The following is a 25210-nucleotide window of genomic DNA, read 5'->3' on the forward strand; positions in this document are numbered from 1 at the left end:
GGAAAACGCTTCACAGACATTTGGTTACAGTATAAAATGTTCCCACCTGGCTATAAAGCAAGTCGTGTTCCTGGGCTGAAGAAACTGCAAGGAGGCTAGTCGCTAGGGAGAGGAAGTCGGGTGTTAGCTACATGACATCATTACCCAGACGGACAGACACTTAGAATATTAGCCTTTTATATATATAGATAGTAATTAAAATATTTCACAAATGCATGCCATTGATTTTTACAGTTTAACAAGGCAACCGTTTAAAAGGGATGCATTATTCCCTACCGCTGCAAAGCATATGTATTCTGATGATCACAGGAGTAGCTGAGCTGAGAGAGTCCCCACATTACCTGCCCCAGGAGGAAGACCGTCATATAATTAGATTAGAGCATTTCTTCTCCATGGAACCTTGAACAAGTGAATCTTTTGAAGTGGCAGGGTTTCAGGTAGCTGGAGCTTTGATTTGGAAATCTGTACTGTAGATATTTCTAAAATATCTATGCACTTGGCTGGCTTATTAAACACTGAACAACATTTTGCCTTTTCTTGATGTCTCAGAAATGTCATTATGGCTAGCACTGACTGTTACTTCATGAAGATGTGCATCAGTGGACACTAATCCTACTAGTAGTACAGTAACTTGCATTAAAGAATCACTCATATCAGCCCAGGCAGTGTGGCTAAGTGGTTGAACATCGACCTGTGTACCAGGAGGTCAAGGTTCAATTCCCAGTCAGGGCACTAGCCTGAGTTGCAGGCTCAATCCCCAATGTGGGGCGTGCAGGAGGCAGCTGATCAATGATTCTTTCTCATCAGTGATGTTCTCTATTGAATTCAGACCCAGAAAACTATACTTGTATGAAACAAAGGTGGTAGCAATAGGCAGTATTAAATAACTGATGCTTATTCTTATAGCATCCTCCTAGGGGAAGCGGAGGAGAGATGTTACTGCTCGTCTTGTAGTGGGCACGTCGGAGGGACAGTGTGTCCTGCTCAGTGCTGGAAGCTCAGGGGTTGGCCCTGATAATACTTTATGATCTTATCTGTTCCTTAAACTGTCTCCTTGGGTTACCTGATTTGTCCGATGCCCTGTCCTTCCATAGCTCACCACCAGTCAGTGCTGCCAGTCACCTGACCCAGCACACACACATCTGAATAAATTACCAAAATGCTCCCATGAAACTTGGTCTCTAGTAATGCACCATTTTGTGCAGAGTATGTATATATATGTGTATGTGTGTGTGTCTGTGTTGTTGTTTTTTGTTGTTGATGTTAATCCTCACCCAAGGATATTTTTCCATTGATTTTTAGAGAGAATGGAAGGGAGGGGGAAGACAGAGAGAGAGAGAGAGAAACATCGATGGTGAGACACATCGATTGGTTGCCCCCCACAACTGAGGAACGTGCTGTAGACCAGAATCAAACCTGCGACCCTTTAGCCTGCGGGCCGGTGCTCTATCCACTGAGCAAACTGGCCAGGGCTGACACGTCCCATTTATTGATAAGGCCCAAAGTGCTCATGTCACTTGTTTGTGGTGAGCGGAGTAGAGATGCCCCTTTCCTCTAGGGTGTACCTCTGTATCCAAGAACCCATGAGTTACTGAACCGATGATGAGACACATCGATTGGTTGCCCCCCACAACTGAGGAACGTGCTGTAGACCAGAACCAAACCTGCGGGCCGGTGCTCTATCCACTGAGTAAACTGGCCAGGGCTGACGCGTCCCATTTATTGATAAAGCCCAAAGTGCTCATGTCACTTGTTTGTGGTGAGCGGAGTAGAGATGCCCCTTTCCTCTAGGGTGTACCTCTGTATCCAAGAACCCATGAGTTACTGAAATTGATGAATGAAGGAGCTTTGAACCTAGATTGCCGGCACTAGTTAGACCTAGTCCTGAGAATGTCGTCTTTTCAGACAGCGATGGCTATTTATTCATTCAAACAGGAACCATTTGTTGAATGCGAAGGCCAGGAACCTGAAGGAAATCCAAAGAAATAGGAGCTATCTTGCTCAAGAGCCTGGTATGACAGATACCCAGCTAACTGTGATGACCAATGGATGCTTCACGTGTGACAGGAGTGCTCAGGGCTGGGGCACGGGCATGGAGGCAGCCAGGTGTGGGATCCAGTGTGAGCACAGCCATCTGACTTGCGCAGCTGCAGGAGAGGAGGTCCATGGAGAGGTGAGAAAAGGCCACAGAGGCTGTCATGCTGCTGGGCTTTTCTCCCAGAGTCCCGCCTGAGAGCAGCTCAGTGCTCTTTATCCCAATGGTCACTGGCATTTCAGCCTCTGGTGGGGATTGTTCAGGACACCAGAAGTTCCGTCCAAATTAGGCACTTGGGGATTGGCCAGGAAAAAAATCTATAAATATCTGTCTTTTATTACTTCTTTCCCTTTGCCTCAAATGAAGAGGCTTTTTTCTTCTTTTCCCAAGACTGACTCTTCCATCTGCGTTCCTGGTCCATGTTGACCTTTTTAAAGAACTGCTCCATGCCCTACCAGCGTGGCTCAGTGGTTGAGCTTCGACCTATGAACCAGGAGGTCACAGTTCAATTCCCAGTCAGGGCACATGTCTGGGTTGCGGGTTCGATCTCCAGTAGGGGGCGTGCAGGAGGCAGCCGATCAGTGATTCTCTCTCCCTCTCCCTTCCTCTCTGAAATCAGTAAAAATATATTTTTAAAAAAGACATTTGGTGGAAAGAAAGATTTACAGAACTCAGTTTATTTATTTTTATTTTTATTTTTTGGTGCCCTTGACCAGAATCGAACCCGGGACCCTTCAGTCTGCAGGCCGATGCTCTATCCACTGAGCCAAACCAGTCAGGGCTATACAACTCAGTTTAATGCAAACTCGTTTTATGAGCTGTGTGCCCTGGTACAGCTGACTGAGACTCTGAGTGCGACTTCTCGTCTGTAGACAGTAACATCTGTAAGGAGCACAAGCTTGCAGAGACCTTTTTAAAGCTTTGTCTTTTCTTATATTCTCCCATCTTAATTTCTTTTTGCCGTTGTTAGCTCCCAGCTAAATTGTCTTAAGGTTTCTTCTTGCAAAGCCCTAGAGCAGCGGTTCTCAACCTGTGGGTCGCAACTCCTTTGGGGGTTGAACGACCCTTTCACAAGGGTCGCCTAAATACATCCTGCATATCAGATATTTACATGACGATTCATAACAGTAGCAAAATTACAGTTATGAAGTAGCAACGAAAATAATTTCATGGTTGGGGGTCACCACAACATGAGGAACTGTATTAAAGGGTCGTGGCATTAGGAAGGTTGAGAACCACTGCCCTAGAGGGTTAAAGCAACGGAGTGGCTTGCTGCTGTCTAGACTGATTTGAAAAGAGTAGCTGGTTGCTCACCCTAAAGGCCTTCCTCTTCTCCTTTCACTCTCTTAACCTTGGGGCCTCCAAACCTGGTCAAAGAAATGCCAGGACCAGTAGTGCCTGAACCTCTACCCTGAGATTAAAAAGGAAGCCCGAGATGGAAACGGTGCCTTTGCTGTCATTGTAAATAATGTTCCCCTTTCTCCTGTCAAGTTCCAAACATCATATTTTACGCAGACTGTTATTCTAAGCAGCCTGGAGTTGCTCAAGTGGAGGCTAATGTTTCACCTGTATTCTAGTCAATTTGGCCAACAGATGTGCAGCTCTGAATGACTCACATGTTTAAGTTAATGAAATCATAGATTGATGAAAATTGTCAACTGTGGTAGACCTCTCCTTCCTTCCCATTTCATGTGAAAAGTGGAGGTGGCAGATGTAATTGTGCGAGAATATTCTGCATGTTTTCTACAACAGGTTTTGAGCAGATTTCTCCGTTCCTATGAGCTAGCTATATGTCAGGTGATAAATACTTCTTAGTCTCAGACTGACGGTATCAGATCAAGAAGGAATGTCAGGTACGCTACAGTGCCCATACTCTCTCAGTGTTCAGTTTTGAAAACCTAAGTCCAGAGAGTCAGCGTCATTGTCCCAGGTCGCTCAGGGAGATAATGGCACACCCCAGAATGGAAAGAACCCTTGGTTTTCACCCTCCTACCTGGTGTTCCTGCAGACTAAATGAGTCACTGGTGAGTCACTTAACCAGGGCCCAGTCATATGCTGCTGTTCCTTTTACTGGCCTTGAGCGTTCTGGTTGGATCCTCAGCACGCCCACTAGGTGGCGCCCTAATGCAGAACCGACTGTGGGACTCGGGCAGGGCTCTGTCCCAACTGGAACAAAAGGAGCCGAATAGAGGTGCCCTGTAAGAAGGTTAAATAATTCGAGTAAGGGGTTAGATCTTGTCATTGAACAAACCAGGAGAAAAATTAATTCTTGAACAGAAATTCTATAAATCATAATGCATAAAATACTGTTATTCTTCATTTTCTGGAATTTTAAGACCACATGTCGGGCCTGTGGTCTGAACAGACTAAAAGCACTGGTTCTTCTGTTGAGGAATTTGGAAACCCTTGTTGCGGATAGAAGGACACAGAGAGAAGGAGGTATCATTAATCTTGTAAATAACTACTATTGTAAATAATACATACATTATTACATAATTACAAGTTCCCAAAATTAAAGGAAAAGAGGGAACATTCTCAAAACGAAAATTTGTAACTCTCAGCTCTAGTTTGGATTTGAACTGATTGGTTGCGGCGTTTCAAAATTCTAACAGAATAACTGTTCAGTGGGTCCAGATGTTTTTGATAAAAACTTGGAATTGTCACATCAGCAGCAAAAGCACAGGACTACGGAGTCTGTCTCCTGTTGGGGAGTGCTGATCCGATCCAGAGGGGAGAGAAAAACAGACTCTTCCCCACCCAGGGCATTTCTGCTCCAAGAAGGAACAGAATACGTAAAGACGATTCCAAATCGTTGAAATACATTTATGTGTCCAGAAAAAGTAAGAGATCTCCATTCGCAGCGGGTAGCACAAAGCCAGCAGACAGTCAGAAATTGAAAAGGTTCATCTATATGTCTCAAAACAGTAATCTGGGCCATTTCAGATAATTATATTATTTTGAAGCAGATTCCTCTCTAATTATATAAACTTCTTGAGGACAAACCTTGTTATTTATTTTGTTTGCCTTCACTGCACGGCACAAAATAGCTGTTAAATCAGTATAGATTATGTACATTTATGTCAATAGGGGAGGCTGGGCGTAGAAAGGCTTTATTGTGATTAAAGCATCTGGTCCCTAGAGAGATGCCTGGGAACCTTGGAAGCAGGAAACATTTGAATCTAATTAAAACAGAAGAGGGAGCAGCAGAGAGGAATAAACCATATTGAGGACAGAGGGGAGGCAGCTCTGTGTGCATATGGGGAAGGGAAAGAGTGCTAAATTACAGCTTGGTGAAAGCTCGTACCGAAAAGATAATACATTATTCAATTTTTCATACACTGAAGCCTAAAGGATCTTTCCGTTGGTGCCTTAGATCACATGGTTTCAAAGTATTTGTAAATTGCTGACCAGGTCCCCGCCCTTTCGGTAATAAGCCTGAGCAAGACTTTTACTTACAACTTTTAATCTTTCCCTAATCATCTTGTTTCTACTGGTCCCCATCATCACTGTGATGAGCAGCGCCCCTGTCTCACTGTACATGTTGGGAATGTCACGGAGCCAAGGCCCCTGGGGCACGTGGGGCGGGAGGCTGTCTGCTCTCCCGGAGCAGTGAGGGCTGGAGGGTCGAAGCCGTGAGGGCTGGCAGTGAGGCTGGGGGATCCCTCCCAGAGCAGTGAGGGCTGGGGGGTCGGGGCTTTGAGTGGTTATAGCTGCAGCTGTGTGTTAGCATATAGATGGAGAATGCTGGCATTATAGCCCGACTGGCCGCCTCCCTGTCCTTTGAGCTAGTTAACAAGTGAATGCCTGGCCTGGGGAAATGGTGACTCATCAGACGTCTCTTCCCCTTGTACATACAGTTCCTGAAAAACCCCCTCTCCAGCTCTGTTTGCCATCCCCATGGTATTAAGTCTCTTTTCTTCCTTGCTGCTGTGGCACTTGAACCCCCTCATTCACACCCTCCAGGTCCAGCTAGGACACCTGTCTCCAGCTCTGTTTGCCATCCCCATGGTAGTAAGTCTCTTTTCTTCCTTGCTGTTGTGGCACTTGAACTCCCTCATTCACACCCTCCAGGTCCAGCTAGGACACCTGGCCAGTTGAGGAAAATCAGGCTAATGCCCCAGGAGACAAATCTTTCTATTCTTTCTTTCTTCACTCTTTCTCCCTTTACTTCCCCCAGTGCCTCCTCCCTTCCTCCTTTCTCTCCCAAATCATTTTCAACCTCAGTGAGGGAATGTCTGGAGTGAGAGAGCGAATTCTGGAAGAGGTCTGGTCCCGGAGAATGTTCCAAAGGGTGGGGCTAACGAAATCTCAAATAGTAAAAAACAGGCAAATGGGTAGCAGCCGTGCACAGGGCTGCACGGGGCTCCCTGCATGTGAATGGACGCTTCGAAGGCAGAGCAGTCCCAGCCAGGTGACTTCCTTAGTCACAAAAAGCGTTGACACACGTCCCCATTCATTTTCCTGCTTTTCTCTTTAATTCTCTTTAAAGCCCCCTCCCATTCATCAACCCCCTCAAAATAAAAAAGTAAAAAGCTGAACTCTTGATGATGTTTAAACCTTGTCGGACACCTTTGTGGCCACTTCTGGATCCTAGAGAAACAACCCTGAAATATTTGGCTCACATTTTTCTCACGTTAAATCACTGGTTTGCGTTTGGCAAGGAGCTATAGTGTGTGCCTTGGGTCGTTTCAATTCTCTGTACTTGGAGGGAGAGAGAAGCGCGTTGCACATGCTGGTGGTGGTCAGGGTGACACCCCTCCCTCCATTACTCCTGCCTGACATCGAAGCATCAGAGCTTGCTCACAGGGACAGTTGGAGGAGGAGGGGGAAGCGCTGGAAGAGGAAGCCTTGTTTTTCTCTCCTTCCTTCGCGGGTGAATCATGCTCCCACCACTGCAATTAGGTTTTCAAGCCTCCGAGGCTGTTGGTGCGGAGCTGAAAGGGCAAGTCTTGACGTCCCTGTGAGTGAGGAGAAGGGAGGACCGGCTGGGCTCGGGCAGGGCCAGCGCCCTAAAGAGAGGGAGGGGGAAGGGGGAGGGCCTTTTCCTCCTTCGCTGCTGTCATTACATATTTTCAACTAAAATCAGAACCCAGCCCTGCTGCCTGGGAGCAGACGCGGACCTGAAAGGCTCTTTGCTTCAGACGGATCTCCAGGCTTGTGCTTTTTTCTTCCATAAAGAAAATTTGATTTTCCTTCTCTCTTTTTTTAAAAGCAAGAACAGTTGAATGGGAATTTGTTTTATGCCAGCCCTTTGCAATAGCGTTGTCTTCCCTTTTTCTCTCTTTTCCTGACCGAGTACGTACTGGATTTGTATTGCCTGCTCTGGTTTCTCCCCCACGTGCGCCGGCCATTATGCTCAGCCAGTTCATTCTTAATTTTTCTACTGGAGTTATCACCAGTGATGGAAACAGCGTGTGCTTCTCTCACAGCCAAGATCTGCATAAAGTATAGCACCAGGAGGCATGCATTGTTTATATTATGAATTATAAACTCATTATCCCGGCGCTCCAAAGTTGTCAGAAAGTTCCGGGTCAGTTCAGGGAAGTGGATTCCGCTGGGTTCTTTTTGATTCCTTTTTGGCCCTTGGAGGGTTTTGCGTAGAGCGCCTTCTGGAAGGCCCGGTCCCCTGCAGCTCACCGGGAGGAGTTTGGAACTCGGGACTGGCGGGGTGCGCTGGTCCCCCCAGTGACCCCAGCACATCGGCTTTGTTCCTCCCTCCTGCACTCGGTCAGAATGTACGAGCGGCACAAGCGGCGCTACAGCCTGTGTGACATCTCCAAGGTGGACAGGACTGTGGACGTGGTGTTGCTGAAGGTAAGGCCACCTCTCAGGCTCTTTCCCCTGGAATCCCATAGCTGTGCCCCTGGCCACCTGCAGGGAGAAGGGCTGAGGAGTATGTGTGAGCATTGCGGGTGGGGGGATTGGGTTGGCGATTTTAGGGTCCTTAAAGGAATATCTGGTCCTAGCTGAGCTGGTTTGTGTCGGCCTGCGGACTTGAAGGGTCCCAGGTTTAATTCCGGTCAAAGGCATGTACCTCAGTTGCAGGGTAAGCCTCAGTGAGTATAGGAGATAACCAATCGATGTGTCGTCTCTCTCACATCAATGTTTCTCTCTGTGTGTCTCTCCCCCTCCCTCCCGCTCTTTCTAAAAAAAAAAAAAAAAAAATCAATGGGAAAAATATCCTTGGGGGAGGATGAATAAAATAAAGTACTATCTGAACAAAACCAGTTGGTCTTGAGAATCAGCAGTGAGCCACTTACTGCTTAAATATCACTGTACCTGCTTGAAAATGCATTCTTATTCTCAGGAGAACCTCCTATTCTTGAAAATCTCAGAGGGAGAGATTCCCCTTTAGAGTTGCTCTTTCTTGCGATGTCTGTCTGTCCCTGTCATCGCTGCCCCCTCACGCCCACCCCCGCCCCCATCCGTCTGGGCATCTTTCTCCGGCTGCCTCTGTCTCTGAGTCGCTCTGTCTTTTGTTGGAGCCTTTTCTGTTGTTTCTGCCATCTCTTCGCTCACAACTCTGGAAGGTTCTCCAATCAACGTATTTACTAAGTGGCGACCTGGTCCTGTTGGCTTGGCTTGACTGCTTTTCAGGTCCGGCCCCAGACTGTTGATAGCCGTGTTTGTTTGCTCAGTGTGAGGTGTCTAAGCAGGACGGGGGCGGAGCCTCTGGAGGGCTAATTGCTCACAGAAGGCATCCTGGGATCTAAAATTAGTAAGGACTCCTCCAGTCAGAAGTTGGGAGTCTGGGAATATTGGATGACTGATGGCGTGCTTATTGGAAGTTTAGCAGTTTTCTGACAAAAGCAGGGGAAATTGGAAGCCTCCCAAGTGGTTCAGAGATGCCGAAAGGAACCTCAGTTCCTAACCTTGAGTGAGTACGGAGCTGGGCAGCCAGGCAAAGTGTAAAACATTGCCCTGGTCAAGGAAATCGTGGAGCTATGTTATCGATTTATCAATTCAGTTTATTGCTTGAGGCACCCTCATTCTTTTCATTGGTCCATTGAGGCCAATAATGGGCCTAGAAGAATCGACACGGGAGCCAGTGAAATACCACATTGGACGAGGGGCTGGGACAGGCGTGCGATGGTGTCATTGTCCCCCTGTAATCGCTCCCAGGCGGTGGTTTGACCTGCCAGGCCTGGCCTGGGAGCAGTTGGTCACTGGGCATTTTGAAGTTGCTCCAAGATAATATTCATTTTAGTTTCTCTGAAATGTGATTTCCTTTACGAAATCATACTCATGTTTTAAAACTTTTGTCCTCAGACACTGGGGAGAGCCTAGTGTTTAGGACCTTTATATGCTTGACTCTCCATGATTTTACATGTGGGGGGCTGAGGGGGGGGGGGGGGGGGAGGGAAAAGGACAAGAGGAAGGGGAGAGAGAAGATCTCAGTCTCATAGGAATGCCATCCATTTGAAAAAGGCTAAAATGTGAGGAGCTCTGTGCTCAAACTGGGCATGAAAACCTTTATGTGGAGCAAAATCACAGGCTTACTGGCCTCAGATGCGATTTTACAGCTTATTTTTTTAAATGTTTGCATTGATTTCAGAGGGGAAGGGAGAAGGCGAAAGAGATAGAAACATCAATGATGAGAATCATGTATTGGCTGCCCCCTGCACACCCCACACTGGGGATTGAGCCCACAACCCAAGCATGTGCCCTGACCGGGAATCGAACCATGACCTCCTGGTTCATAGGTCGATGCTCAACCACTGAGCCATGCCGGCCGGGCAAGCCCTATTTTAGATAAAGATCCTTCTCAGGTGATGTCATTAAAAAAACAAACAAAAAAAAAACGGATCCCTCCAGGAAAAGAACGTGCCTGTTACACCAAGGGGAAGGGGTTTTAGAAAGAGCGAACAGCAAGTCCAGGCCCCGAAGTGGGAGGGAATGGCTGGGCCATGTGACAGGAGCACCTGGGTAAATGGGGAGCGCAGGGCAGCTGGAGGCGCAATGGGGACCTGGAAAAGCAAGGTCTTGACCGCCCTGGTGAGGAATTTGCTTTGTTTGGATACAGCACTTCTCAGCGTATGTTTACACAGGGTCATTCTGACTGTGGGCATCAGCGAGGCTGCCATTGTGGGAGTCCAGGCCCCATAAAATGCTTTCGTGGTCACAGTGGGAAGAAGGGGGTGGATAGGAGATACAGGCATTTACTTTTCACATTCCTAGTCTCGTTTTACTTACGGAAAAACAGATTCCGATAGTCAGTCATTTTCTGAAGGTCTCATGGCTCATACACAATAGCTGGTAGGATGCAGCCCCAGATCCGATTGCTTTCAAAGTCCATATTCTTGCTGTCCTAGACCTTTTCTTTGCGGCGACCAGTTCCTTTTATTACATGAATATATATATATATATATCAGTTGTTATTTATATATAAAAATGCATGTTTTTTCTGTCCGAGACCTTTCATGTTGGGAGAAGTCCTAGAAGCTAAACCATCACTTCTTTCTCAGGACATTGCCTTCTGTAAACACTTTGGACAGGTGCACCATCTCTTATACTTGCAGTTTGTCACACAAGTTGTAGCAGATTTTCCCTATAATTCTTTTAAAAAATTACTCAGAAGTGCTCTCCAATTATCTTCCACTTTGAATTTCATTATCTTTAATTAGTGTTTTTAAAAAATAATGGTATTGGGGCCCTAGCTGGTGGCTTGGCTGAGTGGATAGAGCGTCGGCCTACGGACTGAAAGGTCCCAGGTTTGATTCCAGGTCAAGGGCACATGCCTGGGTTTCGGGCTCGATCCACAGTGTGGGGCGGGCAGGAGGCAGCCAATCCATGATCCTTTCTCATCATTGATGTTTCTATCTCTCTCCCTCTCCCTTCCTCTTTGAAATTCATAACAATATATTTTTAAAAAAAGATAATGGTATTGGGTATACTTCAGATCTCAAGTGATCATGTGTATGTTTCCAATCTATTTTTATCTGTGGAAGTTTGCTTTTCATACTAAGGAGCTTGAAGTTTTTTCATATATTCGCTAGACATTTCTAAGCACACAGAGCAATGTCCCTGATTCAGATTAAATACTTGGTAAGGCCCTGGCTGGCATGGTTCAGTGGTTAGAGCATCGGCCCTCACATGGAAGAGTTTCATTCCTGGTCAAGGGCATGTACCTGGGTTGCAGGTTCCATCCCCACCCTCACTCCCAAGTGGGGCGTATGCAGGAGATAACCAAACGATGTGTCTCTCTTCTGTTTCTCTCTCCCTCCCTCCCTCCTTTCCACTCTCTCTGAAAAGCAATGGGGAAAATATCCTTCGGGGAAGATTAACAACAATAAAAATACTAGGTATTCGCTAATTGAATGAGTTAACCGTTTAAGATTTGTAAGTGTGGATTCATAAGCATCATTTCACTCCCAAGTGGGGCGTATGCAGGAGATAACCAATCGATGTGTCTCTCTTCTGTTTCACTCCCCTCCCTCCCTCCTTTCCACTCTCTCTGAAAAGCAATGGGGAAAATATCCTTCGGGGAAGATTAACAACAACAATAAAAATACTAGGTATTTGCTAATTGAATGAGTTAATCGTTTAAGATTTGTAAGTGTGGATTCATAAGCATCATTTTCTATAAACTGTATTTAGTGTACTGATAAGGTAACCATCCCAGAGATGAAGTATGACAATAATCATAAAATTGAGATTTTGAGCCCATCATTTTGGTATTACACATTTACAGCTCCAGTCCTCCCATTGGCATCCTAACAATCACTGTAGATTAGCTTCAGAATTCCCATCCTGTCTTACGTCCCCTGCATATTGGCTTATTCTGCACTCTGGTCTCTCTTCCCTTTGTCAGGTCTGTATAGTTTCAGGGTAGTTCTTTGGCATCAGGCCTTAGATTCCCCTGAGGCTACGTACATTGGTCTTTATCTTCAGATAGCTCTTGTTCTCACCATCAACCCCAGCATCCCAAATCTTACTTCTTTTCTGAATCCCCCCCCCCCCTAAATAATAATACATAAGTTGATAGTATTCCTTGTCACCACCCTCCTCGGTCCCCCGTCCAAGTCCACACATACACATTCCTCTTCCTCACTATGTGACCGTCCCTTGGTTACTCTCTCCTAATGCCTATGACTTTTGGCTCTTAGGATAAATGGTTGGCAATGCTAAATCACATGCTCAAACTGGGATATGTAATAATTTTCATTGTTAGCAGAATCCTCTTGGTATCTACATGCCTATTTTCCTCCACTTCCTTTAGTAAGCTAGGGTTGACGAGCTTTTGCCTGTAGCTGACTCACGATAAGCATTCCTGAGGCCGTTCTTAAACAAGAGGGTAGCAAGGATCAGAAACTGGGCAGAACTACCATCTGCCAGGACAGAAGAGGGTCATACATACTCTAGGATTCACTGGCGATCTGAACCGACGTAGTCCAGGGGCCATTTCTGTTTTACTATAATTTTAGGTTCCTGGTTTCGCATGTGTTTGATGAGCATACTTTGTAGCTGGTCATTAATACTTTGTAGCCGGTAATTCAGAGTTTCAGATGGCTGGTTAAAAGATGCGCAACCATGTTGTGTGTGCACTGAAAGAAAGTGTTTCCAGAGGACCCCTCCGCCCTATTCATGATGTTTGGGCAGGCCACTCGACCTCCGAGCTAAAGCCAAAGGAGTAGTTTTTCTTTAAGGCCAGTGTTACTTTCCAGAGAAATATACATCCTTGAAAAGTTGGCTTGCTTTAAGAGATTTCCTCATTGTCTTCAATGAAAGGTACGGAGGCTGAGGCTTGAAGATGGCCACAGCATCTGCTCAGTGACAGTCTGATTCCCTGAAAAGACTGACTCAAGGGTTGGCTCCCGTGTCCGGATGGTGGGTTCTGCTTCCTTTTGTTCAGAGTTGGAACTCTGGCTGGATCTCCTGAGACAGATGCAGAGGAAGTAAATACGGGCCGCGGCTGGGAAGGCTGGGTGTAACCGTGGGCTGTATTATTAGGATGTTCGGATATAAACAGTAGCAGACACGCTGCCAAAAACAAAAGCCAGCTCCCTCTGCGCTGGAAATATGTACAGCTCTATTTTCAGCCTGATGGGAACGCGACGTGGGTGTGATTTATGGAATCGAAAGGGGTCCCAGGGCATGAAAAACAGCGTGTGGGCGGGGTCCGGGGAGGGGCTGGCCTTTCTTCTGAAGTAGCTTCTCTTACCCCTGGGGCACGTGCGCAAGAACTTACCAGAACTGTGGGTGTGAATACCTGCAGTGGCCACGATCTTTCTGTCACAGAGACGATATGAACAAAAGACTAACTTTGTTTTTTTATTTAAAGCGTCATGAACGTGGTCAGAGCCAGAAACTCTGTTTTTGGTAACTTATCCCTCCAGAAGATACGGATATCTAATGGCCAAGTTTCTGTTTTCCTCATTTTGAGCTACTTGCTCAAACATTTGGGAATAATCTTGAACTGTTCCTTCCTCGGCCCATTCAGTCTGTTGAACTTCAGTCCTGTATTTGCCTCATGGCTGACGGATTCCATCAGGGCAAATCTGGATAGAGGACATCATCATCATCATCTTTGTTTTTCTCTTAAAACTCAGGTTATCAGTAGTCTCAGCACTATGGTTTCTTTCTCTCGTGTCTCCTAGTCCTGATTTGGCCGTCAGAACCTTTTGCCAAGCCTCGTCTCGAGCCGGCTAAGAAGGGTGTTGATAGTACAAGGAACTGGCTTATTTGTTCATGTGAAAACCCCCGTCTCAGAGGTCACCTTTTGGAAAGGAGACTAACATGACAACAGATGTGCTACCTGTGTGTACTCAGAGCCATTCTTCGTTCCTGTTTCTACACCTTTGGGCTTTTTATGCGCCTCAAACACATCTAAGGACAAGATCTCTAATCTGGGTTACAATGATATGCAGTAAAGTCGTCCATAGTATTTCTTTGTTATCTTTTCAATGTCTATAGGTTCTGTGATAATGTCCCCCTTTAATTTCTGATATTGATAATTTGTAACTTTTGTTCTTGTTCGGCCTAGCTAGAGTTTTAGCAGTATCATTGATCTTTTCAAGGAAATCACCTTTTGATTTTTATTTATTTTATTGTTTCTCTCTTCTACCGCATTGATTTCTTCGAAATACGGTCTATCTCCCATGCACACTCCAAAAGAATGTGTCCTGTTACTGTTGCAGGAAGTGCTCTGTATGTTTGTTAGATCAAATTGGTTGATAATGTCTTTCAAGTTTTCTGTATCCTTACGGATTTTATGTCTACTTGTTTTAGCAATTACGGAGAGAGATGTGTTAAAATCTCTAATGGTCATTTAAAGATTATGTTAAATTAAATAAAAATGACTCTTATATGCCTACGTTTTATAAAAAATCCAGAGCATTAATTATCGATTGCCTTGTGTGTATTGTTAATAAAAATGACTCTTATATGCCTAAGTTTTATCAAAAATCTCTCCAGAGCATTAATTATCGATTGCCTTGTGTGTATTGTGAAAAGGTATTTTTTCTTAAAATAATTTTACCCACTTTGCAGTAAAGTTTCAAAGAAAAAGATGGGAGTGATGGAGCAGTATGTGCACTTGCAGCTGCTGGAAGAGCATCCCCCATGGCTTCACTGTCTGAAACTCAGTCTCTCTTCTCTCCTTCAGATAAACCGGGAAAGCTGGTGCACGATTGAGCCGTGTGCTGATGCAGCCTCCCTCCTGGCTCCCCCGCAGAGCCCAGGTAAGCAGGGGTTCCCCTTCCGACTCGCTTGAACACCGCTGTCCAAAATGCACATGTTCTAGAGCCACGGTTCCACTCCAACACCAGGTCGTTCGATTTGGAGATCTGTTCTTCCTTAGCATGCTACACAATAACATAATACAATTTCTTAATCCAGTAAAACTATAAATATATATTGTGAAGGACTAAATCTGTGGCTCTCAATCGTAGCTACACGTTGAAAGTATCTTGGCAGGGTTGAGCGATGGGGGCATGGGCAAAAAGGTGAAGGAGATCAAAAGGTGCAACCTTACAGTTACAACGTAAGTACGTCATGGGATGTAATGGGCAGCATAGGGAATACGGTCAGTGGTACCACAATAACTTTGTACCGCGACAGGTGGCTGCTAGAGTTCTCATGCTGTGATCACTTTGTCAGGAATATAAATATCAGATCACTGTGTTGAACACGTGGAACGAATGTAATATTTTATGTCAACTGTAATTAAAAACAGCTTCACATTCCAGAATGAAAGAAAAAAAAAGTATCTTGGGAGCGTTAAGATACACGGATGTCTGGGTCCTACCCCCAGAGATTCTGATTTACTTGCTCTGGGGGGTGTGGCCTGGGCATCAAACTCTTTCAGAGCTCCTTTGGTTGCTCCCCTGTGCGGCCGACCATTAAGAACCATAGACTTTGGAAGTACTGTCAGGAATTGAGTCTTTCCTCAGGGCTCAGGAGGTCTCAGTAACAACAGGTATCATGCTCGTAGGACCTTGCTTGGTAATAACAGCACGTGGCTGTGGTTAGTTTGGAGTCCCGACTGTTTACCCAGGTTTAGCCACTAATTCACGGGGACGAAGGCGTGCTCCCTCATGTCTCTGTGCGCCATTGTCTCTGACCTCCCTAGCATCACCAGCTTTTCTTATTGGGTGTCACCCGAATGCCATGGTGGGCAGCTGTAGCCGTTGCCTGTCCCTGCAGCTGCCATGAACACTGGCTAATTACATTCTGGCCTCTTAAGTCTACATTCCCCCCAGAACTTCTGTTTACATTTCCAGATTTTAATAACCTGCTTTAAAAACTACGGAGGCATCATTTAAGGCCTTTCTGGAAACCATTTGGCTGTGGTTGTACTGCAGTAGTCTTACATTTAAAGGCGAACTTCAGCCTGGCCTGCATGGCTCAGTGGTTGAGCCTCAACCTATGAACCAGGAGGTCACAGTTCGATTCCAATTAAGGCCACATGCCGGGGTTGTGGGTTCGATCCCCAGTGTGGGGAGTGCAGGAGGCAGCCAACCAGTGATTCTCTGTCATCATTGATGTTTCTTTTCTGTCCCTCTCTTCCTCTCTCTGAAGTCCATAAAAATGTGTTTTAAAAAACACACACAAAATCAACTTTTAAAGACAAACTTTAAATCCTTTATTTCCAGAGGGTTTTCCTACTGATTCTCAACTCAGTTCACTCCAAAGGAAGAGTTGGAAACAGACGTGCAGTGTTTTTCTCTACTTTTGTCCCACGCGGAGAAAGCGCTTAAAGGATATTAACAGGCGCCCTAACCGGTTTGGCTCAGTGGATAGAGCGTCGGCCTGCGGACTCAAGGGTCCTGGGTTCGATTCTGGTCAAGGGCATGTACCTTGGTTGTGGGCACATCCTCAGTAGGCAGTGTGCAGGAAGCAGCTGATCGGTGTTTCTCTCTCATCGATGTCTCTAACTCTCTATCCCTCTCCCTTCCTCTCTGCAAAAAATCAATAAAATACATATTTTTTTAAAAAGGATATTAATAGGCTATAGTTGTGTTTAGGGCCTCCGTGTGTTATAAGATTGATTCTGTTCAAATGCAGCTGAAATGTCCCCAGTCCAGCCCCTTAGAATCTTTTATTTAAAAGTTTCCCCTTACTTTATCCCATAAGCTGTCTGGGGCTTTTTCTAAAAGTGTAATTATTCCAACCACCCAAGCAATGAACTGTCTGTCCTGAGAAGGTGAATGAGGTTGCCTCACAGTTTGAATATTCACAGGAGTTTCTCCATGTGTGGTAGTTTCATTTACTTGATTAAAGAAATGATCTTGAATTTTGTTGACACCCCCCACACACATACTCCAACCCCAAACATCCCCCTTTGGTGTTTTTAAACTTCAGTTTAACAAAATCCAACATCTGGTTTATGCTTCTGAACTTAAGACGTGAGGTTTTTTACTTTCAGGCATAGTTTTTTTGGTGAATTCTAGGCAGGTTTCCTTCTTTTGCTTTATGAACACAGCTCAGGGCAGCAGTAGGGTTAAACCAAATGAGAGAGTATCTTTTAAAACTACTTTGTATATTTTTAAATTCTGGGTAAATAAATGCAGGAAAGCACTGTGCTGAGCCCAGTGAGTGCTGCTGGTATGTTCCTACGCTACCCTACCCCGACTATAATTTGTTTGCATACATATAATTTTATACCCAGATGACTAGATCGCATCGTTAAGAGTCCACGTTTTGCTCGCTGTGAAAAAGCTAATGGCTCAGGACACAAAAGTTGTTGACATTTGTGTAAGGGTCATAAAACGGGTCTGGCTCGCCTCAAGGCCTCCTGACTGAGGCTCCTTGAGCCACACGTTACAGGTCAATGAAGCCCTGACTTCATTAGCGAGCTGATCACACGCCTGTTGTGTGCGAGGGGCAGAGCTCCGATGGCTGTGTGTATAAATCATTTCGAACTGTCGCTACAGCTACTTCAGGGAGCTCCCCATCTTCCCGTTTCACTGCTATGGAAATGGAGACTGAGGGGGTTAAGTGACTTCTGCCTGGGATCTTTCTGGCGATAAGTGGTCAGACCGAGATTGAAGCCACGTCAGTCTAACTCTAAGGCTAGTGCCCATTCTTCTTCTACCTTCATGCGCTGCTCTATCTTACTCATTAGGAAGGGGACACGTAGGAAGAAAGGAAAGATTTCATTCATTTTGAAAACTTACCAACACACGTGAGCTGGGGTGTGGGTTAGCTTGCCTTTAACCCTCCTCCCCCCATTTGTGGGGTTTCATAACGGCTTCAGGTCCTTTCCTATCCTTTCTCCTGGTTCCCCTGATCTGCCCCCCTCCCCGGCTCAGCAGGCACCAGCATCTCCCACAGCGATGCTCCTCCGTCTGGGTCATGGTCCCCGTGGTGCGGTCTCTCTCCTGGGGGAGGAGTTGCTGCGAGGGCCGCCCTGGGTCCTCCTGTGGCTTTTCCATGAGAATGTCTAGCGCTGGTGTTTTCCAGCCCGGAGCGGGGACGTGCTCTGTGAGGCTGCCAGCTGGACTGCTGGGCTCAGCACAGTGGCTGGGACAGCTCTTTCTCTTCCTGGCCAGCCCCCCATTTTCCCTCAGCCACGGGACGGGGTTTCTGATTTTTCCACGTGTGGAAAGGGGAAGGAGTGGAAAGCTCACACCCACCAGCTCCACCCAAAGTATCATACTCTCTGAGGTGTGTGTGTGTGTGTGTGTGTGTGTGTGTGTGTGTGGCGGGGCACTCCAGAAGACCCGTGATTTTTGTTTTTTTATTGATTTCAGAGACAAAGGGAGAGGGAGAGAGAGAAACATCAGTGATGAGAGAGAATCTTTGATCGGCTGCCTCTTGCACAAGCCCTACTGGGGATTGAGCCTGCAACCCACGCATGTACTCTGACCAGGAATTGAACTGTGACCTGGTTCATAGTTGATGCTGAACCACTGGGCCACACTGGCTGGGTGAAACGATACTCTTGTTACTGTATGAGGCTCAGCCCATTGCCTGGCAGCCCCGTTATAGCGAAGCCCTGCTCCCCTTGGTCTGACTGCTGGAATGAAGAGAAATGAACTTTTTAAATGTATTGATTGAATATAGTCTCTTTTTCAGAATGTGAGAACTTCCTGGGTGTCGGGCTGGGCCGGGAGTGTGCCCCCACAGAAGGTGAACTGAAAAGAGAATCCGGGAGTGACTCCGACCTCTTCCACTCGCCCAGCGAAGACGTGGACAGCATCGTCTTCTCCAAGGTACCGCCCGTGGCTCGCTGAGTGGGGTCTCTGCTGGAGCAGTGTCGGGGTCCCTCAGAGAGGGGAGCTCCAGGGCCCCAGGGGCTTCAAACAAGGCCGCGGCCCCTTTATTTCCTGCAGCATCGCGGCAAGGACTGGAAGTGAACGAAATCAGATGACAATGAGCACTTGTCAGTGGGAGGAAGGACCCGGCTCAGACTGCATGATGTCATGTGCATAAACTAACCACAGAGTCATTTCTGATTAATGTGCTTAGGCCTGAAGCTCACTGTGGAGCTGGGTGATGTCAAGTGGCTTAATTGGAACTTTCTAGATCTCTGCTAGGGAGCCCAAGCTTTCTCTCTGAAAAGCCCAGCCCAGCCACATGAATCACCTCGTGTTTTTCTTATAATTTGAGGCCCTCTAAGAGGGTGGAGGTGGTTTCCTTTTTTTTTTTGCACCTGGTTGCATCGAGTTCTGCTTTGTTTCCTAAGAAAACTAGAGGCCTTTCCCACAGCAGGGTCAGCACTGGCACCCAGCTCTGTGCCCCACAGGAGGTTGTCTCAGTAGCGAGGGGGTGAGGGGCAGGCGAGGCCGCTGTGAAGGCCCCGGTGTGAAGGTTCATGGTGACTGGGGCAGTGAGGGGAGCAGTTGTGTCAGTGGGTAGATACGTTCTCCGGGCCCGCGTAACGGTGCTGCTGCAAAGTTATGGTAGAAGCATGAAGACTTGCCCGGCCGGCATGGCTCAGTGATGGAGCGTCAACCTATGAGCCAGGAGGTCACAGTTACATTTCCCGTCAGGGCAAATGCCTGTGTTGTGGGCTCGATCTCCCAGTAGGGGGCGTGCAGGAGGCGGCCAACCACGATTCTCTCTCATCATTGATGTTTCTCTCTCTCTCCCTTCCTCTCTGAAATTAAAAAAAAAGAAAAAGAATGGAGGCTTTAACGTTCTGGGGTCTGGCCCACAACGTATTCAAGCCTCTTGAATGACCTTCAGACACTCTCATTGCTGTCCAAGCGGCCCTTGTGTGTCCCTTTGGCCTCCCCTGACCTTTCCTCCTGGCTCCTTTCCCTTGCACTCTGCATCTCCTCCAGGGGCTTGTGAAGATTTGTGGAGCTTCAGGATTCCTGTCATGGTTGCTCAGAGTGGACTGGTTGACTCGAGAGTGTGTCAAGTAAAAATTCCACATACTTGGGAAGGTCTGTCCTTTTCTGAAGTTATTTAGGAAGAGGGAAACCAATAGCATTTTAAAAAAAAACACCAAAAAAACCAGAATTTGGGTAATTTTCACTGTAATTTTGAGGTTTTCATTATAAGGACTTCTAAAGTCTCCTCCACCTGTACCACCAATCTCCTGCCGCACCCCCCTACCCCCCAACACACACACACACACACTCTGCTGAATGCCATTCTGGAGATGCTGATCTTTGAAAATAAATTGCTTTTGTCTGAGATAAATAGATTAGATAATATCTCTGCGTTCCAGCTTTAAGTTTGAATCATCGCTAATCCCTGAATGGTGTCATAGATACGCACGTGTTTTGTTAATCGTTTCTGTATGTAGTAAAAAACCTGATAAAAATGGGAAAGTCTTCACTTAGAAATGCTTGCTGCCTCCTAGTGCATGACACCTTCCCTGGATGTAGCCATCTCTACAGAATGGTAGTTATTTCTGCTCCCTAAATTGAGTGATTTTCCTAGCTACGCAGAATTAGCATTTTATATGTTTTACCTGCTTTTCAAACTGCCAGAAGCATTTATAAGATTGTTCATACCAGTGTTTCATACCCATGCTAGATTTAGCAATTATTTTTTTTCAGGGTGACCAGATAGGTACAGTTTTTAAAAATACATATATTTTTTATTGATATCAGAGAGGAAGAGAGAGGGAGAACTAGAAATAACAATGATGAGAGAGAATCATTGATCAGGCCTCCTACAGGAGCCCACAGCCCAGGCATGCGCCCTGACCGGGAATTCATCCGTGACCACCTGGTTCCTAGGTTGACGCTCAACCACTGAGCCACGTAGACCCTGCGATACAATTTTTACTCCCCAAGTGGTCTTCCCTGGTTTCACACCCGAGCCCTCAGGAAAGCAGGAGGGCGGTGCTCTTTCCACCTGGCCCTGCCCGCTCCAGGATGTCCAGTGGCCTCTTCCTCTTAGTGGTTCCTCTCCCAGGATGTGCCCAAGAGAGGTTTTGTAATGTTTTCTCTGGCATTATTAAGACCAAGGCTTTACATATGGACAGAAAAGGAGAGAGGCAGGCTAATATTTACAGAGTACTTACTATTCGCTCGACCCCTGCAATACAATTTTTACTCCCTGAGTGGTCTTCCCTGGTTTCACACCCGAGCCATCAGGAAAGCAGGAGGGCGGTGCTCTTTCCACCTGGGCCTGCCCGCTCCAGGATGTCCAGTGGCCTCTTCCTCTTAGTGGTTCCTCTCCCAGGATGTGCCCAAGAGAGGTTTTGTAATGTTTTCTCTGGCATTATTAAGACCAAGGCTTTACATATGGACAGAAAAGGAGAGAGGCAGGCTAATATTTACAGAGTACTTACTATTCGCTCGACACTGAATTTTTTTAAATGTGTGATCTCATTTCATGATCCTAGCAATGCTGTATGGTGGGTGGTTTTATCCTCAGAGTCCTCAGGAAATAGAGGCTCTGGTGGGTTAAGTTTACTCAGAATTACTCTGCTGGCAACAGAATTGAGACATGTTCCTAGACCTGACTCTAAAATTTGTTTAGTTTCTGTGATTTTGCTTTCAATCTCCCAACACCTGCTTTAATAGCCACTGATTCACATAGAAGCACAGCAGTGGCAGACGGCCCACCCGCTACTTACAAGTCTTTCTCGGTGGCCATCCGCATGTTCATGCGCAACAGCAGGCCGGCCCCGAGTTCCTTCCCCGGCCCCAGCCCTCTTCGCCTCCCTCCTCTGAAATACAATCTGTGGGGGAGCCATTGCAACATCTTTAATGCGAACCATGAGTGTGCGTTAGGTCACTTCCTGTAGCCATCAGTGGGCCTCTGGCCTCACAGAGGTCCCTTTAACAGCCTGCAGTGTTTGTCACAAACTTAATAATCCCACTCAGCCTGCCTCCTGCGAAATATTATGACTTTTTGGTGAGTGTTATGAGCTTCATGTTTATTCTCCCACCCTGGCCCCCGCCCTATCACTTTATGGATTATTTTATGTACACTTCGGCCTGATAATACTCAGCCAATTTTCAGTGAAGTGAGAAAAAAGAATAAATTTCTTTCTTTAAAAAAATATATATATTGATTTTGGGCATCAGCAATCAAGTTCCTGTATCTTATTTGATTTTTAGAGAGAGGAAGGGAGAGGGATAGAGAGAGAGAAACATCAATGAAAGAGAAATATCATCAGTTGGCTGCCTCCTGCACACCCCCTATTGGGGATCGAGTCTGCAACCCAGGCATGTGCCCTGACCGGCAATCGAACCTAGTGACCTCTTGGTTCGTAGATCAATGCTTAACCACTGAGCCACACCGACCGGGCTTAGATTTCTTATATTTAAGAATTTGTGACCAGAATGTGGGCACTTATGGAAGATTTTAGGTGGGCTCATGACCTGACATTTTTTCAGAAGGCCACTAAAAGCAATCACAGGGTTGCTTTTGGAGTGTTAACCTCAGCACATCATCCCTGTAGCCAAGCAGACAACCTTGTTTTTAGGTAAGGCTTGTGAGAATTGAACCTAATAGGATATCAATTTAGCGTTTCATTCAGCAGAACCCCAGAGACATAGGGCTCCCTTCATTTCAGTTGGGGGTATTGGCTGAAGGAACTGACCTGTGTTAGAAGGGGACAATTGATGGGCTTCTAGTCTAGCACCCCTAGAGGGCAGAAAGAGCATAGGCCCTGGACCCTACCTTTACTGGAGGCTATTTAATCCAGCTGTGATCACGCTTTAAAAAAGAAATCTCTCTTGAAGCCCATGCGATCTTGCCCGTCCTGCCCACCATGACGCCACTGGCTCGATAGGGATAACAGGCCGTCTTCTTGGTTCTGCTCTTCAACCGCATTCGCTTCCTCCCCGTTCCAGCCCGAGGAAGAGCAGTCGGTCTGTGACATCACCGGATCCAGTTCCTCCACCGACGACACCGCCTCCCTGGACCGACACTCTTCGCATGGCAGCGATGTGTCCCTCCCCCAGATGCCAGCTCTGCACAGGTCCAGAGAGCAGCAGTCCCTCGACGGCTTCTACAGCCCCGGGGTGGGCGCGGAGGGGCGAGAGAGTGAGAGCGAGCCTGCCGGCTCAGGTGAGATGGAGGAGGAGGAGATGGACAGCATCACCGAAGTGCCTGCCAACTGCTCTGTGCTGAGGAGCTCCCTGCGCTCGCTGTCCCCTTTCCGGAGGCACAGCTGGGGTCCTGGCAAGAATGCGGCCAGCGATGGAGAAATGAGCCACCGGAGGTGAGGTGCCGGCTGCCGGGTAGTCTCTCTGTGTGCTTGTTTTTGAGGAGTTTCTGCTTTGGGGTTATCGTTGGTGAGAGATTGAGCACCTAAATTACATGAAAAGCAGTTTCTAAAAGCTTTTCTTTTCAGCTGTATTCATCCTGTACCTTTTTTCTTTTCTTTAAAGCATTTACACCGATAGAAAACTTAAGGGTGTAGGGAAAGATTCTTACAGCCAGATGTCCTTGTCTTAGATGACAAGTGTCAAGAAATGAGTGTTTGCTTTATATAGAAATCATTTTTCTTTATAACCCCTGTGGATCCCTTTGCCATGGCCTTAGTTTCAGAGCTGGATGGGACTGTATGGATCATTTAGCTCCGGTGAGGAAATTGACGCTCAGATTCAATGATTTGCCCAGGATTACATAGTGATCCTTTGGTTGAACTAAGAGAAGAACCCTATCACCTAAATTATTTGTATTTTCAGCCTTTAATGAGAATCTCCTATTTGAGCTTCGCATTAAGGACTACCCAGCATCACTGTCCCAGGACCTCTGGAGATAATGGGATGGGGTATCACTTTAATTAGTTTGACTAATGCTCATAATATTCCTGCATACAGTGAAGCCTGAAATTTTAAGTGTTAAGAAAACCCTTTGTAAGTTTTGAATGGCCTTTGTCCTGATCCTTTTACTTTTATAATTTAATAAGCCTCATTCCCTGTCATCTGATTAACTCCAGGGAGCAAGGAGGGAGGCAAGCTAGGCCTCCACAGAAGTGGCCCGGCCCCTTGGGGTCTGATATTTGTCTCATTCCACATCCCTTCACCCCCGACTTCCTGCTGTTTCTCTCTGGGGTTGTATCTCTCCTGGTGTGATGTCTGTGTGTTCCATGTGTCTGTATCCATTTTGTTTCACCTCACACTGACCTCTCCCACCATTCATTTCCAGTTCAATGCGCGTTCTTGGCGATGTTGTCAGGAGACCTCCCATTCATAGGAGAAGGTACAGAGTTCACTCACTCATTGGACTAACCATGTTGCCTCAGCATTTACTAACCAGCCTCTCGTTATTCTGCTTATTCCAAGATTCAGCAGCTGTTTTCCAATAGTGTCACATCTGCTCAGGCAAATAAGATACAGGAACTTGATTGCTGATGCCCATTCCCTATGAAATAGTTTCTTGAATCTGAAGTTGTAATAATAGTGTCTCCCCAACTTTCTCCAGAACAGTTTGAAGACATGTTGACGCGGTGCCTCTCCAATGGACCCGAGGGAGGAGTTTTTCTTTCTTTCCAAAAAGGTGTGGGGGCGGGGGGACCAGAAATACCTGCTTAATACAACGTTTAAAAGAATTAAATTAAGGCCCTAGAATATTTTCAACACATTTTTTAAAAATTTTTATTTATTTCAGAGAAGAAGGGAGAGAGAGAGAAACATCAATGATGAGAGAGAATCATTGATTGGCTGCTTCCTACATGCCCCCGATTGGGAATTGACCGCACAACCCAGGCATATGCCCTGACTGGGAATCGCTCCGTGACTTTTCCTGGTTCATGGGTCAACACTCAACCACTGCGCCCCGCCAGCCGGGCATAAAGATGGATTGTTAACATTAGCTGACGGTGTTTGTGGGGAAGCAGGCGAATAGTGCTCTTTCCCACTGTGTCTTTCAAGTGGCTGCTCCCTTTAACTCCAGAGTTAAGTGCAAAATTGAGCTCAAATACAAATATTCTCATGAATCTCAGATAACCATGACTCTGGTGAAGGTTTTCTTCAGAGGAAGGGTCATAAGTCATGTCAGGCTCCCCATGGGAGCTCTTTAATCGGAACTCATTGAAACCATGCACTTGAAGACCCTGGAAGATGGCAAGTAGCTGGGTGCCGTCCAAGTTAGCAAATAGTTCCAGCATCCCGGCCACTCGCTGGCAGCTTCCCCCTCGTCATATTCTGTAGGAAGAGGCTGAGGCATACTTGTAAGTTTTGTATTAAGCCTTAACTAGTAAAATTGAAACATTCCAACAAGTATTAAAAGAGATATCTATAATATCAACAATAAAAAAATACATTTTAAAAGAAGATGGGGGAGAAGAATAGGGATTATTTTTAATCTAGG

At 46.3% G+C, this 25210-nt stretch overlaps 1 protein-coding gene across 2 annotated transcripts in view; it reads left to right on the plus strand.

The window, feature by feature from the left end:
- AKAP13 (A kinase (PRKA) anchor protein 13) overlaps nucleotides 1–25210 on the plus strand; it is a 158275-nt gene that overhangs the window by 76681 nt on the left and 56384 nt on the right. The window contains exons 9-12 of one of the 2 annotated variants that reach the window (XM_014545432.1): nucleotides 14640–14715; nucleotides 18554–18690; nucleotides 22744–23114; nucleotides 24047–24100. In XM_014545432.1, coding sequence (XP_014400918.1) covers nucleotides 14640–14715; nucleotides 18554–18690; nucleotides 22744–23114; nucleotides 24047–24100 — 638 coding nt within the window. Of the gene's footprint in view, nucleotides 1–7122; nucleotides 7850–14639; nucleotides 14716–18553; nucleotides 18691–22743; nucleotides 23115–24046; nucleotides 24101–25210 lie in introns of those variants that run through there. The other variant, XM_014545433.1, reaches the window with a different exon arrangement.

This window comes from Myotis brandtii, unplaced genomic scaffold (genome assembly GCF_000412655.1).
Source record: "Myotis brandtii unplaced genomic scaffold, ASM41265v1 scaffold409, whole genome shotgun sequence".
Classification (NCBI taxonomy): domain Eukaryota; kingdom Metazoa; phylum Chordata; class Mammalia; order Chiroptera; family Vespertilionidae; genus Myotis; species Myotis brandtii.